Source organism: Lemur catta, chromosome 8 (genome assembly GCF_020740605.2).
Source record: "Lemur catta isolate mLemCat1 chromosome 8, mLemCat1.pri, whole genome shotgun sequence".
NCBI classification, from domain to species: domain Eukaryota; kingdom Metazoa; phylum Chordata; class Mammalia; order Primates; family Lemuridae; genus Lemur; species Lemur catta.
Window position 1 is genome coordinate 60,031,268 of NC_059135.1, and position 16,569 is coordinate 60,047,836.

Here is a 16,569-nt window from a genome sequence, read left to right on the forward strand (position 1 = left end):
AAATGTGTACAATTAGGCAGAGTTTGAAAGTGTGAAGGTATTTTAAACAATTGTTCATATACAAATTTCCCTGACAACATGATTTTTTTTTTGGTATGCATGCATGTCTTTTTTTTTTTTTTAACAGAGGAACTATATTACATAGTTCATTACATTTTAGGCAGTGCATTGATCTTATCTTCTTACAGGCAATTGTGGTTGATGATAAAACTACAGAGAAATACTTGACATCCTTTCATGATTTGACACCCTAGGTCCACATTTCTCTTGTGTTGTGCAAACTACTACCATATCTGAAAAGGTCACTAAGGTTTTGAAGATAAGGGTAGTGGTCATGCAGGAGGCATGATTCTTCAGGACATTTGAATAGAGGAGCACAGCACATAAATGATTAGTTCAGTATGAGGCACGTGGTGCAGGCTCATAAGCCTGTGTTTCCTTCCATATGCCTCATGCCAGTGCTTTGCCAACATGTTGTTGACTAGAAGCTGTTGCTTTGTTAACCTAGATACTGGCAAGGGATTTTCATTTTCAGGAGGTCTGAATTAGAATCAAGAAGAAAAGTAGTACAGGAGAGAGCGAGGTTGCTTTCTCTACTTTGACTGTGACTCTAGAACAAGGATACCTTTTTCCCACAGAGAAAAATCTAAACCAACATGACTGTTTTTATGTAATTGAAATCACTCATGTTATGACTAAAAATAGAGTTCTCTTAAAGTCTTTAGCAAGGACACTTAATTAACAAAACAATCAACTTAAATTGTTTTTACTTCAAATCTTAAAGGTAATGTTTTCTGTTATATGCCTTAATGAAAACTGACAACCTTTGCTGGGATTTTTTTTCCCTTTTAATGTTATATTTAATGAAATATAAATATGTTAGGGCTATAAAAGAGTCAAAATGGAAAAAAAATAGGGTGATTTTTTTTTTCTCAATTTCTTTCCTTTGTCATTTTTAACAATGAAAATACCAAGTTTTCACTTCTAAGAAGAAACATAGCTTCTATAGAGCGCTTACTCTGGTCAGTACTCTATCCTAATGAGCATGCTATATAAATGGCATATATAATATAAAACAAATATTTTCACCTATTTATATCTGGGCAAACTAAGGCTCAGAGGGGTTAATTAGCATGTTGTATGCCTCTACCTACCTTTGTATAGTTAGTTGAAAATTATCTGTAGAATTCAACCTATTTCAGATTGGGGGAGGTTGTTATTGAAAACTTGAGGTTTTCTACTTTTTTTCCTACACTTAACTTGATATTTTTTCTCTCAATAGTTCAAAGTGAAATAACTGTCTTTCCAAAGAATACAGAAGATAATGTGAAAAATGGAGTGAGGAAGACAGAAATCAGTGTAGCCGGTGTTACCAAAAGTAACAACGTGGACAGGGAAGTTGACAGACTGTCAAACTCTCCGGCATGTGAAACTGATGCCATTATAAGTCATAAGGAAAACCACGTAGCAGCTTCATCAATACCAGATCAAAAACTGAATCAGCCCAGTGCAGAGAAGACAAAAATGCAAGATGCAGCAATTCAGACAACCCCTTCCCATAACAGTTTTTACAGGAATCAACAAGATCATAATTTGTCTGATCTCAAAGTTGATGAAAGTGTACAAACTTCAAATATTAACAAGTCAACTCAACACTCATCCTCAGTATCACAAGATTCTGTGGATACCTCAAGGGAATTCAGGAGTCAGGGTACCCTAATTATACATTCAGAAGACCAATCCACCATAAAAGATCCAATTTGTGCATGTGGTAATGAAGATCTTTTGCCTCCTGTAGATGGGATTGACAAACATTCAGCTGTTTCTTACCTAAAGAATTATCCATTTTACAGACAGGACTACAATCCCAAACCAAAACCTTCAAATGAAATTACAAGAGAGTATATACCCAAAATTGGAATGACTACTTATAAAATAGTGCCTCCCAAATCCTTGGAAATATTGAAGGACTGTGAATCAGAAACCATAGGGTATAAAAATGATCAGGAGATACATACTTTAGGAAAGCACACTCAAGAGAATGTGAAAGAAACTGCCATCCAAACAGAAGATCGTGTTATTTCTGAAGGTCCAAAGGAGCCACCACCGGACCTTAAACCTAAACCGAACTTGAGAACTGAGCATCAGGTACACAGTGCTGTGAGCTCACCTGACGATGCCACAGTTAATCTTCTGATACCTACTGCCAAAGTGACAAGACACGCTGGCACAGCTCCTTTTGTGCCAAATTTGGAAGATATAAACAATATTTTGGAGTCAAAATTTAAATCTCGTGTTTCAAATCCCCAGGCCAAACCAAGTTCTTTTTTCCTGCAGATGCAGAAGAGAGCATCAGGTCACTATGTGACATCTGCAGCTGCCAAAACTCTTCCTGCTGCCCCTAATCCTGCACCAAAAGAACTAACAAATAAAGAGGCAGAAAGGGATACTCTGCCTCCTTCAGAGCAGACTCTTTCTCCCTTAAGTGAAACAACTCACTCTGTTCCACAACCCCAGGTTAAAAAAACTGATGATGACATCATCAATCAGAAGCCTGCTGAAACCTCTCCTCCTCCCACAGCTCCCAAACCTGCGACTCTTCTCTCTAGTCAGGTAGCAGCACTAAATCTGAAGACTTTGAAGGCTTTTGGTGCCCCACGCCCATACTCGAGCTCCGCTCCTTCGCCATTTGCCCTTGCTGTAGTGAAAAGGTCACAGTCTTTCAGTAAAGCACGTACCGAATCATCCAGTGATGGTGCATCTGCCCAACCTCCAGCCACCACCGAGGAAGGGAAGACTCATGGGGTAAACGAGTTTGTGGACATTCCACAGCCCGGTGTGATTGATAAGGTAAATGTTACCTTTTTGAAAATAAGGATTCAGATTTAACAACATGGTAAAAACAGGGGTTAACGAGCATGTCGGTGTGTTTGTGTGCTACTCAACTCTGAATCCCTATTAATCTTATTATCAAGCTATTATAGGGAAAAGAGTGGCAATGCATAGAATCTGATTATTTACTCTGAGAATTATTATAATACATATAACTTGTTTGGGTGTTACTATAAGGTCGTTATATATTGTGCCATTAGCAAATGTTTTAATATTTCTTTGCTGATATATTTGTATGATGTACTAGTTTATGGTTCTAACTGTTTTCCTGTGTTTTATCTTAATTTGTTTTCAACTTTTCTGAATGCTCTGGCTTACTTTATTTTCTTCACCAATTTTACAGTACTATATAATAGCAAAATAAATAGTTTTAATTATGTAGAAACATAAATTGTGTAAGAGACTAGATAAAATAATTGAGTGTCTCTCAGTTATGCATTTTCCATCATACACATTCAACCTCAGTTTATCACACATTTTTATATATAAATAAATTAAATTGAAAGAGTTTTAAAATGTAATTTTCTTGGCTGGGCACAGTGGCTCACACTTGTAATCTGAGCACTCTGGGAGGCCAAGGTGGGAGGGTTGTTTGAGGTCAAGAGTTTGAGATCAGCCTGAGCAAGAGTGAGACCCTGTGTCTACTAAAAATAGAAAAAATTAGCCAGGTGTGGTGGCGCATGCCTATAGTACCAGCTACTTGGGAGGCTGAGGCAGGAGGATTGCTTGAGCCCAGAAGTTTGAGGTTGCTGTGAGCTAGGCTGATGCCACAGCACTCTAGCCCTGGCAACAGAGTGAGACTATCTAAAAAATAAATAAATAAAAATAAAATGTAATTTTCTTAGTTCCCCTTTTTGTCAATTCAATGTCAACTTTTCCAATTATAATATGTATGCTGACCAAAATATCATCTAACCACTATGTAACTTAGTGTTTGGTCAACTGAATGCTGTATTTTGCTAGGTTCAGATAATACAGTCAAAGGAGAGGATGAAATTCACAACATGAATCATGATAATCCTCGTGCAATTTTTAAGAAATACTTTGTGTACTTTTACTCTGATAGTGTTTAAAGAATGCTTTCATACTTATGTGACAGTTCCAAAAGTATTTAATACTACTTTTTCAAACATTCCTAGAGTAAGAGAACATTAACCATATTGCCAAGTAAAGATTTTTCCATAATTCTAAAGCAATATTTATCTTGAAGAATATTTCTTCATATATTTTACATTCATGTCTATTACTTTGATATAGCATCAGGACGAAATGTATAATACAGAGATTAATTCTTGGGAAAAAAAAGCCTGTGTTTTTTCTTGGAATGGAATACCATTCCTAAACAACAGGAGCTTGATTTAGATAATACTTTTTATGTCATTGCCTGAGCCCTGTTTAGCTCTTTTTTTGTAAAGATATTTATTTGGCAGTGTGAAAAAGACATTTCTAAAGATTACTTGATAACATACACCAGTTAAATCATTTACTAAATAGTCCTTCCTAAGAGTTTAATTAAATTTTTGATTCTTCAGTTTGGAAGTTCCTAATTTTTATTTTTAGTCTCATGGAAGAAATAAAACGTGGTCAGTACTTAATCCCTGTGACTTCCAGAAACACAAAGTACGCTATTAAGTGTAGCATAGTAATTAGTATTCCTATGTTAGAAGATATATTAGATTTGACCAAGATGAAATTGCGAGTATTTGACTGTTTTGTACATTTAAAAATAATGGTTTCGCAGCCTAATATGTTGGAACCATCACATGGGTTATTTTGTTAGTTTGTGAAAATTGTTTTATCAATTTGCTGCTTCTAGCCAACTCCATATATTGGCAAAACCAGCATTTTTTGACTCAAGCACAGTAAAATTACCACTGTACTTATGAAACAAAGAGAGGTACCACTTTTCTTCCTTAGCCTCTGAGTTCAAGAGAAGAGAAGAGAATGCCTTCATCTTCCAACTTAATTAGAGATAATTTAGTGGATGAGGTAATAGATCTGTGTTTAAAGCACCAGTATGGCAAATGGTGATGCTTAAAGATGATGAATTTTTTTTTTTTTTTTTTTGGGCAAAAATGGCCTATTCTTCTCTTGGTATTCATATAAATGTTTTGCATTTATTTTTGTAGGATAATAACTCTGCATGTAATGAACAGAATTCCCAAATGCCGACTCCAACTGACTGCCCATCCTTCACCCTTAAGAGACAAAGTTCTTTAACATTCCAAAGCTCTGACCCAGAACAGATCCGACAGAGTTTGCTGACTGCAATCCGTTCTGGAGAGGCTGCTGCCAAATTGAAAAGGGTAAGTTTTTTTTATCAGATGGTGACATTGGGTTTATTTTCAACATTGTCAAACTAATACTTAGGGAAAATTTTTTTTCTAGCATTTAAATCTAAATGGGAATCCAAAAGTTACTCTTTTATGTCAGGGGTCATTTTTGAAGTATAAGCTGAAAGAGTCCAGAGTCTCACACATACTTAAAAATATGTCGAGTCTATTTTCCACAATGTGGGCCAGGTGTAGAAAATGGGTTTTGTTCATTCTTACATAAATATATAGAGAAAGTGCTCTGGACTCGTGTTTTGAGAAATTATGTTAACACAGTAAGAAAGATTCTTTTGAAAATACTTCCCTATTCCAGATAAGGTGTGGATTAGGTGATAGGAACCTGCAAGTTTTCAGTCATAGCTTCTGCAGTGATTAAAGAAGTTACTACCATACATGGGGTTTGGGGGAGAGTTTTATAAGTTAAACAAACAGAAAAGAAAATCTAGAGAATTTAGATGAGACTAATGCAGAAATTCAAGTCTTAGTAATGTCCTGCCCTACTTGTCTAGCATCTCCTCACTAAGGCGTGTAGGAGAGCATCAGGAGAGGAGGTATATTTCTTTGCAGGGCAAACACTGAACAAGTGTCACAGGGAATTCTTTACAGGCAAATTTACTCCGTTGTCCCCTTCACCCACTGACAGAGGATGTGCTGAAGCTTTGAGCAAGGCATCATCACTTTAGACCCCCTAAAGGCAGTCATCTCCCTAAACCTCTGTCCTCTTCTCCCCTTGGTCCTCCTGGTTGGAAGCACCCAACATCCAAGACAAGAAAAGTACTTCTTGTACCACCGACTGCCTGGGCAGTTAATTTTGTGAATTCTTTCTCTGACCATTTTAGAAGATGTTTAGAGAAGAGTAAGAGACTTGTTGAGCAAAAAACACATTGTATTAACAGAAATTAAATCTGCAAAGGAACAGGAATCCTATAAAGATAGAAAAAAATGGCGAAAGGCTTTCCAGGCCTTTCAAACCACATCAACATTGGCTGGACTTTGAGTGCTTGAGCTAGTTTTTTTGTGTGTGTTTGTGTGGAGCCATGAATGTCAGCCATTCCCTCCCAGAGGACTGGGCACTCCCATCTGGGCAAACACAGTGACAAGGCAAAATACTGGGTGCTGTCAAAGTAGAGGAAACAGGAAGGAATAATTTAGGGGATTAAGTTTGAATTTTGTAGATTATTTGTAAAGTCTGCATTTAGGAGCCAGCCTGCATAAAAATTTGGATTAGCTTTGAATATTGAAATTGGTATTTCACAGGTCATGGCAAATTTATATTTTTGGGGGGTGATACATTCCCATGTTAATAAATTGCACATTCTCACTTATGAAAATTTTCCTATTTCTGATCTTGTATTAATAAATTAAGGATGAGTTTCAAACCACTCACTACTGGTTTCTCAGTTCAATAAATCTGACCAGCATTTTTTAAGCAGACAAATACCAAACATCATACTAGATACTGGGAATACAAAAATGAATGAAATGAAGCCTGTGCCGTCTATGCATTCACAGACTGGGTCTGAGGTTACATTGGTGTATCAGGACCACGGGGGGAACCAAGTAACTGCACAGGAACTGATTGCAATGCCTTTGTACTTAATGAAGATATTAATCAATTTCAGTGAACTAATTGTAGAAAACTGTGCATTAAATTGAAAATTTCTTTTAGGCCAACAGAGTTGTACGGGCCAGCAGCCATATACTTGATGTGTTATGGGCCCTGACTTGGCAGTCCTTTTACATAGAAAATGTTCATTGCTTCCAGAATGAGCTGGGTATGAATCAACAGAGAAAGCAGGCCCTAAATGATGACCCTGTAATTGTATCCTGTTTAAAACTCATTACTTTAGGTTCTATTGAGTCTAAAATTTTATCTCTTTCAGTAGGAGGTTATTGAAAGCTCTAAGTCTATGTAGTGTCACCTCCTAAATTTTTTTAATGAAAATTCCATACATAATCCATTTCATTTCACTGAAAATGGACATGGGCTCTAATAAAGTTTACTGTATCCACACTTCATGACCAAGATTTTTACATCTAGTTACATATCCTAAAAATTGTGTTTTGTCCATTTTATTGTGATAAGATAGTCCATGTAAGAATTTTCATGGGATATTATTTGTAATAACTCCAAGTAAATATAACTTTAATATCTAATTAGTAGACTAAATAGTAGTGTATGCAAAGAATGGATTATCTTATCACAATAAAATGTACAAAACACAGAGAAATATAATGTGAACAGAAACACACAAAAATGCAAATGTGTAAAGTTTGACAGCATACAAAACTATTTAGTGATGCATGCATAGATGGCAGTTATTTTTAAAAACAAGAAAGTAATTATAAAAATCATGATAGTGGTTACCTTCAGAAGGGAAGAAACAGGGTTGTTGAGAGCCTATTGAGATAGGACAGGCACACAATTTAAAGGGGAATCAAAAAACTAAGTAATCAAGATAAATGTTATTTAATGTAATATATTTAAAATATCGAAATTAATGCAAAAATCTATGATGAAGAAAATATATAAATTCTAAATAAAGACCAGATTAGTAGGGGACTGAAGGTATTCTTTCTCTTGACCTGGGTGGTGGGTTATATGCATGTTTGTTTACTTTCACTGGGCTGAATATTTATGTTCAATTTACTTTTCACACATGCATTCTATTCCATAAAATTGGAAAAAGTGGCAAAAATGATAACAAACAGGCTCTTAATTTCTTGTGATCTTAAGTCCCACATTTCTGTCCTGTACTGAAGATTTCTCCAGTTTCTTTTAAATTCTGACTCTTTTTCTATAAAACAACAATTACACTGCCAAATAAAATCTCCAGTGATTTTGACATTAGGTTTAGATTGTTCATCAGAAAGTTGGCACTATATTTGCCTGTATCTTGGCACCCAAATGTTCAATTTAACTCCAGGTACCAACTTGCCTTATGGCTCTGGTTCATACCCGAGCAATTAACCTTCATTATAATGGTTGGTTCACATTAGAACAATTATCTCGCTGATTGTTCTAATGTAAATGTAGTCCTGAACATGCCATGTTTTTTTTCAAGATTCTGAAGGGTTTTTTCCATACCTTACTTCCACTCAACCCCCATGTAGTCACGGAAATTAGTCTTGTCTTATAAAGCTTTAATAAATCTAGCTCACTGTTTTATAAATTGTTTGACATTAAGATTTATATATGAAACAGCAAATTATAGAGAATAAGACTTGATTAATCCATTATCATTGGCCTATGTTGACACAAAACTACTTTGGCTGCTTTAAGTACTCCATGGTGCCTATATTACTAAAAATAAAGTTATTATACTATTATAAATAAAACATAGGTTTGTAAAAACAAGATCTGAAAAAAACTAATGAATGATATTTAGCACTGTATATTACTTGTTTTCTCAGAATTAAAATTTATCTTTGGCTCAATAGAAGCCTGGAGGGAAAGGGAAAAACTGGATGTGTCACCCAGAATCCTGTTGGCTTTTTTGTTTATTTAATTGGTCTGCTTTTTACTCACATTTCCTTGGTTTGAATTTGAACAACCAAAGAGTTTCAGGTTGGCAGCTATTTTCCTATGTTTTTAAAGTAAAAATAAATGATAGGACATTTCATAGTTATGTTCCTTATTGAAATAAGAAAGCTATATGAAATTTCTAAAAATTCTTTAAACTTCAAGGGTAGACAATCAACTAGTAGATATTCACATCAGAAAGTTCTTAAATGTTATTCTTTTAAAGTATATGTTATAGTGTAATATGTTCCTTATTCAAAAAATTTAAGCAATACTTTTATAAATGTTTGTAAAAAGTTATATCCTATTAAAGAAATATTCATTGAGCACTACAGTGTGCCAGGCTACTAAAATAAATGTTGATGTAAAGTGGGTATAAAGTGACATTAAAATAGATAAGAATTTTGCCCTCATAATTTATAGAATAGTATTCTAGTGATGTCTTCTCATGTTTAAAAGTTTAGTAAACAAGTTTTTAAATATCCAAGGAAATGCCGTTTTTCTCCAAAAGTAACTGCTCTTGATAGATTGCTGTGTAACCTTCTAGACCACTTTTGCAGTTTATAAACATTTAATTTACAAAAATGGAATTTTCTACAAATCATTCATAAACATATACTCTTTGAAACTTTTCATCTGATTACATATATCCATACTATTCTTTTAAGGGTACATAGTATTTGATGATATAAATATAACATAGCTTATTTGCTCCTTATTGGTGGACATTCTATATATGGTGCTACAATGAGTGCCTTTAATTATAGATTAGATATTTAGAGTTTAAACATCAGTATGTTTCTTAAATGCCTAAAACAAATTTTCTCTTTCACTTCACAAAGAATTATGAGGACTACAGTTTTGGCAAGAATTACAGTAGTAATTCTTCTATACACAGAGAATTTCGGACCATGATTACACAATGAAAAGTCATTACCTGTCACTTGTTGGCTATATTTGGAAAGAAATGAATACTGAACAGGGTGTAGATGAGTTTTCCCTTCTGCTGGTGGCACTTCCTCTTCTTAGCCATTTTATGTCAGGTTGTAGTGTCAGCCACTTTACTCTATCCTGGATTCATAAGATAGACAAGAAAACTCGTTAGTTTAGATGACCATTTAGTAAAAGCAAGACACAAAGCACAAGGAAACTAAATCCAAGCTACATTTGCCAATTTCATTTTCCTTTTCACTAATTTATTCTGTTGATAGGCAGAATCTGTGGCCATTTGTACTTGAGTTCTCTTCTTGTGAGATAGTGTTTAATTGTGAATCTAAATTAGTGAAATTATAATCTAGAGATAAACTTAAAATATCTTCATTATATTTTTTATTTAATATTTGAAAATATACATATTTACTATTCAGGATATAGATGATTTTCCTTTATGTTCTAAAGCTAGACTTTTAAGCTATTAATATTTAGGAAATTCTTATTTTAGTGTTTCCATTCACTCACAGTTTGCAAATTGAAGACTTTGCCATAGAATTTGAAACTTAGGAGTTGATTTACTGAAGGGAAAAAAAACTTTTTCATTCTGCAATTATTTTGGCACAACAGTCATAGATTTGATTTTTTTTTTTTTAAGCCCTTCATATGAAAGCATTTTAAAAACCAGAGTTTATTTGTTTTGTTTTGTCAATAAGGGGTCACTGGGAGGGAAACTTCAAGTTAATATATACCATCAATGCAAAAATTGTAAAATTCATTACTTTGTGGAATTCACTTTATTTTTCTACATTCTCTAAGGCACTTTCAGGGAGCCAAAATTAATCTAGCTGAAAATGCTCTTTAACATCTTGCCTTGCAGTCAGTTTGTGCTTTTGTCCTTTGTGTTGATGTGGTAATTTTGTAAAGACTAAAATGTGTTAATGGATTATTTAACTTGTTTGTTGTGGAAATAACAACTGTCTCATTTTTTCATTTTATAGTAGAGTGAATATTTATTATTGATTATTTATAACTTATTAAGTAATAAATACTAAATGCATTTACAATTAAGAAGAACTTAAAATGTGGTAATTGTTGGAAACTGATAATTAGACAGTTGTACCATTTTAAATTGATGGGTGCAAAGTATATTTCTTTCCCTTAGGTTACTGTGCCATCAAATACAGTATCTGTGAATGGAAGGTCAAGACTCAGCCATTCCATGTCCCCTGATGCCCAGGATGGCAGTTGAATGTTGCCCTGCTGTACTGCACGCTTCACCATTTCCACTTCACAGACCAACTTCATACTAATGGAAAATGCTGGCAAATGTATATTCAGATGTGCACTAATATATTTTCTGTTAAAGTGTAAGAATTTGTGCTATGGCTTTTAATGCCAGAGGAATTATCAGAATTTATAATTTATAATAATTTTTTCTTTTTTTTTTTTTTTTGCCTTAAGAGCTAAATATGCTGCTTTAGAACTTTAAAACAAAGTGTAAATGACTTTTTTTTCAGATGAGAAATAATCACTTTTTACTGACTTCACTTACTGACACATTCTCTACAACGGTGACTTAGATAAAAGTATAAATTAAGATGCATAGACATATATTTGTATGACACATAAATAGCTAGGCAAACATAGATCTGACATTTGCTGCTTCAGTGTTAGTTTAATTGGAAACATTTATAAGTTAAATAAAGTCTGTTTTGTGCTGAAAGGAGTTAGAAAACTAGTGATATCAAATAAGTATATTCAGTTCAAAAATTATTTTCCATAATGAATCACTTAGTGTGAAAAAGCTGTGTATTCTTTATGTAATTATAAATCAGTGTCAAACTTATAGGAAGCTCATAGTATTTTAATATTTTATTAACACGGAACACTTGGTTTTTTAATCTTTAGAATTTAAATTGCACAAGGATAATTTTAAATATTTTCTGTATATAATTATGACATTGTCACACAGATATTACACATTTTATGTGCCAGAAGCCTTAAAAATCTGTGAAAATGTTGATATATTGTGACAGTTATTTCACATTTGATATGTAGAGAGGAATAGGGGTTAGTTTGTGTCCATATTGGAAAACTTTAAAGACTATTTGGAAGTCAGAAATCCTGGTTTTAATTCAAGTAAATGATAAAATAGTCATTATGTAGTTCAGATGCTAATATTCTAAATAATATATATTTACGTGAAAGCTAAAGCTGTTAAGCAAAACAATGCCTAATTTGTTGGCTTATAACTACTCTGGGATCTAGGGCTTGTTGGGGTTCTGTCCCTATGATAAGAATTTAATTGTTCACTTATTCAAAAAGCTTTGTTCAAACAAGCTGATACTACATTTGTTTCTATTAAAGCTACTGGGATATCTGCCTCTTTGGAAAATGTGTTGATTTTTTTTTTCCTGTTAAATAAAAGCAAGTTGTATATTTCGGGTGCTTTTTTAAAAAATGTAGTTTGTGTCAACCAGGATATGTTTGTACCTCACCTGATACACACATTTCTATCAGCCAGTGAACAAACAAATAATAGTAAGGCCTACCATTTATCAGGGCTCCCTAGTGGACATTTAAGCCCTGACATTCTGACTCCAAAATCCATGGTCTAAGCATGTGAAATGCTTTGTACAGTTCCTGATACTTGGTAAGGGCATCTTAAATGCTAAATGGTGCTGCCATTTTCCTTGAATCAGAGTTGGAGAGATCCTCATGTATAGACACTTAAGTTATATCATTATAAGCCAGTAGAAAAGGAGTGAATTTTTGAAAAGTTGTGTTTATACAATTGATTATCCGCTTGGAAAAAAATAAATTTGGCTTCCTACTTCAAACCTTAAATATATTTTATTGGTATTAAAGATTATTTTTTAAAAGTACCATTTTAAAACTTAGAAGAATATATTCAATATTTTCAGACCTCAGCATATGAAAAGTTATTTAAGACACAAAGACAGAGTCATATTTGATACATTTAAATACATTAAAATTTGAAACGTACGTACATTAAGTACTATAAAAGCTAAAAGGTAAGCCAAAAAATATTTTCAATATATATGAAAGGTTTAATTTATGAAAATATAAAAATTCCTATAACTCATAAAAATACTACTCAATAGAAATATGAGCACACTGAAAGTGTGAAATCCAAAAGGCCAACTAACCTGGAAAAAATATTCTTCACTAATCAGGGAAGTATGAGTTAAAAACACAGGAAGGTACCACCTCAAATCAGCAAAAAATGTCAGTTTCAAAATAGCAAGTTTTGTCAAGAACATCAAACAGTGGGAAAGTATACTGGCACAACCATCAATTTTGCAATATCTAGTGATATTAAAGTTCCCTTTACTGTGTCACCTGAAAGAATTTGCGCACATGCATAAGGAGACACCAGTAAAAATGTTATGCCACCTTGTGTATAACGGCAGAAAGGGGTCCTAACCACTGCTCGATACTGGTAATACATATGTGATAGACTTCTTTACAACAGTCAACATGAACAAGTTAGGGTTATGTATGTCAGCATGCGTACATCTCAAAAATAAGTGAGAATAGCAAGTTGTAGAACAAAGTTTTTTATGAGACCAGTTATATAAAGTATACAAAATGATACTATAAATTATGGCTAGTTACATGTAGAAAAAATACATTTGCTGGTGGTTACCTGTGGGAACCACGAAAGATTGGATTGAGGAGATTTACAGGAGACATCAATTATGTTTATAGTGTTTTATAAGCTGCCTTTTGAAAATAAGAGCTCGTTATACTTGGTTCTAGTATGCTTGAAATAGTTTATATTTAAGGGTCACATAGGACTTAGAGGGGGCCTGTATATGAGCCATTAATACATGAAAAGTCGCCCTATCCACAACATTTTAGGAAAACATACTACCCTCTCAAATGGGAAAAGAAATTTGTGGCAAGTAGTTTTTGCCCATCGTATTCTCAAATAACAGCAAAAGTAAGATACAGGAATGATCTAGAACCAATGTTGATTTTCATATTTAATTTTTGGCATTTAGGCATTTCGCTTTTCTTTTTTCCCACTCAGATTATTTCTTTTAGTATTTTAAAATTCAGATTTCATATATATAGATTATGAAATACCCTCTTTTTTGTCTCCAGCGTTCCACTCCCCTCTCCAGAGATAACCACTGTTAGTATTGTGATATGATTCCCTGTATAGATGTATTTATATCCAACACACATCTACAGGTTTGCTTTGGGGTTTTATATTTTTGCATTTTTGTGGGAATTTTCCCCTAAACATAAAAAGAGTCGCACTCTAGTGCTATTTAGTAACTTGCCTTTTACACCAGCAATGTTCTGGAAGAGCTTTGCTTTTTGCACATATAGGCCTATCATATTTCAGTTAGTTAGCTGGTCTCTTTTTATTTGCTTCTTGCTGTGTACACAGTGTTGGCTAGAGTCCAGACACTTGGGTTCAAATCACAAGTCTGCCACTCCTGTAAGTCATGGAATCTTGGGCAAATTACTATTTTCTCTGTTTCTCATTTTCTCCTCTGAAAAAATTAATAGGAATAAAACATGAATTAGTAATACCTCATGGGGGTGGTTGTAAGGATTAAATGAGTTTTAAGTGGCACATAAAATTCATTTTTAAGAGTTACCTATTTTTAATGCTACTATTGGTGAACAGATTTTATTTATCTAATATACTCCTCCTTCTTCTGAGGAGGGACCCTCCCTCCCATTTCACCTCTTCATGTACTGCCAGATCTGGCCTTCGCCACCAGGCATGGCAGCAGAGTCCACATTCTGCCGCCTTATCCAAGTCCTTGAAATGAGACCTTTTCCCTGAGACCTAAAGTTGCTTAGACATACTTGAAACTGAAAGAGTTCCAGTGAATGGAATTATTTGTCTAATGCCCGTTTACTTTCTACCCACTACAGTAGAGAAAATAAGTACACAAGAGCTAAGAATCAAACTCATAGTTTTTGCTATTTATTGATTTTGATAAACGCCTTGAAAGAAAAGAGAACTTGCAATTATGGGGTCACAGTGAAGATTTCCAGGGTCAGAGTGGTTTCTCTGAGATGACTTTTGATGTAAAAATAGCTCATATTTATTTGATACTTTAGCATTTACAACAGGATTTTTGTTATTTGATCCACATGTGAAACAAAATGCACAAAGAGATTGCTACTTTACAAAAGTCACACAACCAGACAAGTCTCACAATCCCACTTCTGATTTCTAGTTTGCTCTTCCAATGAATAAACTTAGCAAATGACAGTGAAGAAAATACTTGATTTCAAGGGACACCAGAATGGTAACCTACTTGTTCTGGATCTTCACTTGGTCTCCCTTTTCTCTTAAATGTTACCACTTTCCTTCAAATTTTCATCCTTAACGCTTCAGGCTCCTCATATAGATATATTTTGTTTATGGCAAGAAAAAAATGCCACCATGTGCTCACTCAAAAGAACTTTTTTGACAGGTATTTTGAGAAGAATTGTGGAACATTCTGGTAATTTGTATAGAACTGTCCTCCCCACCCTTTGTGGTAGAGTATAGTGATGGCCCCGATTCTTTCCCTGTCTTGCAGCCACATCTTCTGCGGTGTGACTTTGCAGCTCCTCTCACTAAAGAGACAGAGCCCACATCCCCACCTGTAGAAGCAGGTTCTGTGAATAGAATGATGTGAAAAAGGACACTGTGCCAATTCTGAGACCAGGCCTCGAAAGTTTGCATGTTTCTGCTTGCTTTTGTGGTACTTAAAAAATGTTGCTGTGAGAAAGACAGCTCTGGGCTAGCTGAATAGTCCTAAGGAAAGGATGAGAGATGCAGGCAGCAGAGCCCCCAAATGAGGCCAGCCTACATCATTCAGTCACCAGACTCTCGACTTAAGATGTGTGAGCAGTAAATTCGTACCTCCAAGGTTTTGTGGTTGGTTGTCATAGAGCATTAATGTGGCTATAGGTGCAATATACTCTATTTACTAAATCCAACACAAATATATCTCAGACTCTGTCTAGCTCCCAACCAGTTAAAAGTAATTCTAAATAATATTCTTTTCTTAGTTGTGGTGCACAAGTATTTTCTCTCCCTTTCTCTTTCTCATGTTGTCTTTAGACCTGGAAGTATGAGAGCCCAAATATCAAAGTCATCTACAGCCCACTCGGAAACTCTTCGGGCTTGTCTATTTCATAGCATTGTGAGATAAAATAAGGGTTTCCAGTTAAATTTGAATTTCAGGTAAATGATGAATTACTTTTTAAGAATAAATATGTCCCATGTGATATTTGGGGCATACTTATATTTTAAAAATTGTTTATCTGAAATTCAAGTTTAACTGAGCATCCTATATTTTTATTTGCTAAATCTGGCAACACTACTATGTCATTGAAAATCTGGAAGCATCTGTTTTGTGAGGAAAAGAAAAAGGAGAGCAGGCCCAGGCCACGTAAGTCAAGAAACCAAGAGGTGGCCTCATCTTTTGTGCTCCTTGATATAATATTTCATCCTCAGAGAGACCCTCATGTTATGAATGGGGAAAAGTTCACTGAAGAGTTCATAGTGAAGAAATCCTTCGGATGACTTCTGTGGGTGGATTTTGGATAACTTCAAGCCATCAGAAAATAACATCTTAATACTTAAGAAATCCTGCTAATGTCCTCATTAGCCTCAGAATTATTATCGTGACAATTATAACAGTTGTTAAATCTAGATGGGTTATAACTGTACATGATTTTTAACTTTTCTGCATGTTCGAAATTATAATAAAGTCAGTAAATTATTGAGACACTCATTATAGTGAGCAACAGCACTATTCACATGTGGGTAGAGAGAGATTTCACTTGTAGCCATTTGTTCCCTTTCCACACGTTAAGAATGTTAGTCAAGTCAGGGTAGATGAT

The 16,569-nt window shown here is 34.4% G+C and overlaps 1 protein-coding gene across 6 annotated transcripts in view; it reads left to right on the forward strand.

Moving 5' to 3' along the window:
• Window positions 1–12,123, forward strand: part of COBLL1 (cordon-bleu WH2 repeat protein like 1) — a 130,534-nt gene extending 118,411 nt beyond the window's left edge. For all 6 annotated transcript variants that reach the window (XM_045559385.1, XM_045559386.1, XM_045559388.1 and 3 more), the window contains 3 exons: window positions 1,283–2,850; window positions 5,022–5,198; window positions 10,844–12,123. In XM_045559385.1, coding sequence (XP_045415341.1) covers window positions 1,283–2,850; window positions 5,022–5,198; window positions 10,844–10,930 — 1,832 coding nt within the window. In that variant the 3' untranslated portion in view covers window positions 10,931–12,123. The remainder of the gene's footprint in view (window positions 1–1,282; window positions 2,851–5,021; window positions 5,199–10,843) is intronic.
• The last annotated feature ends 4,446 nt before the right edge of the window (window positions 12,124–16,569 follow it).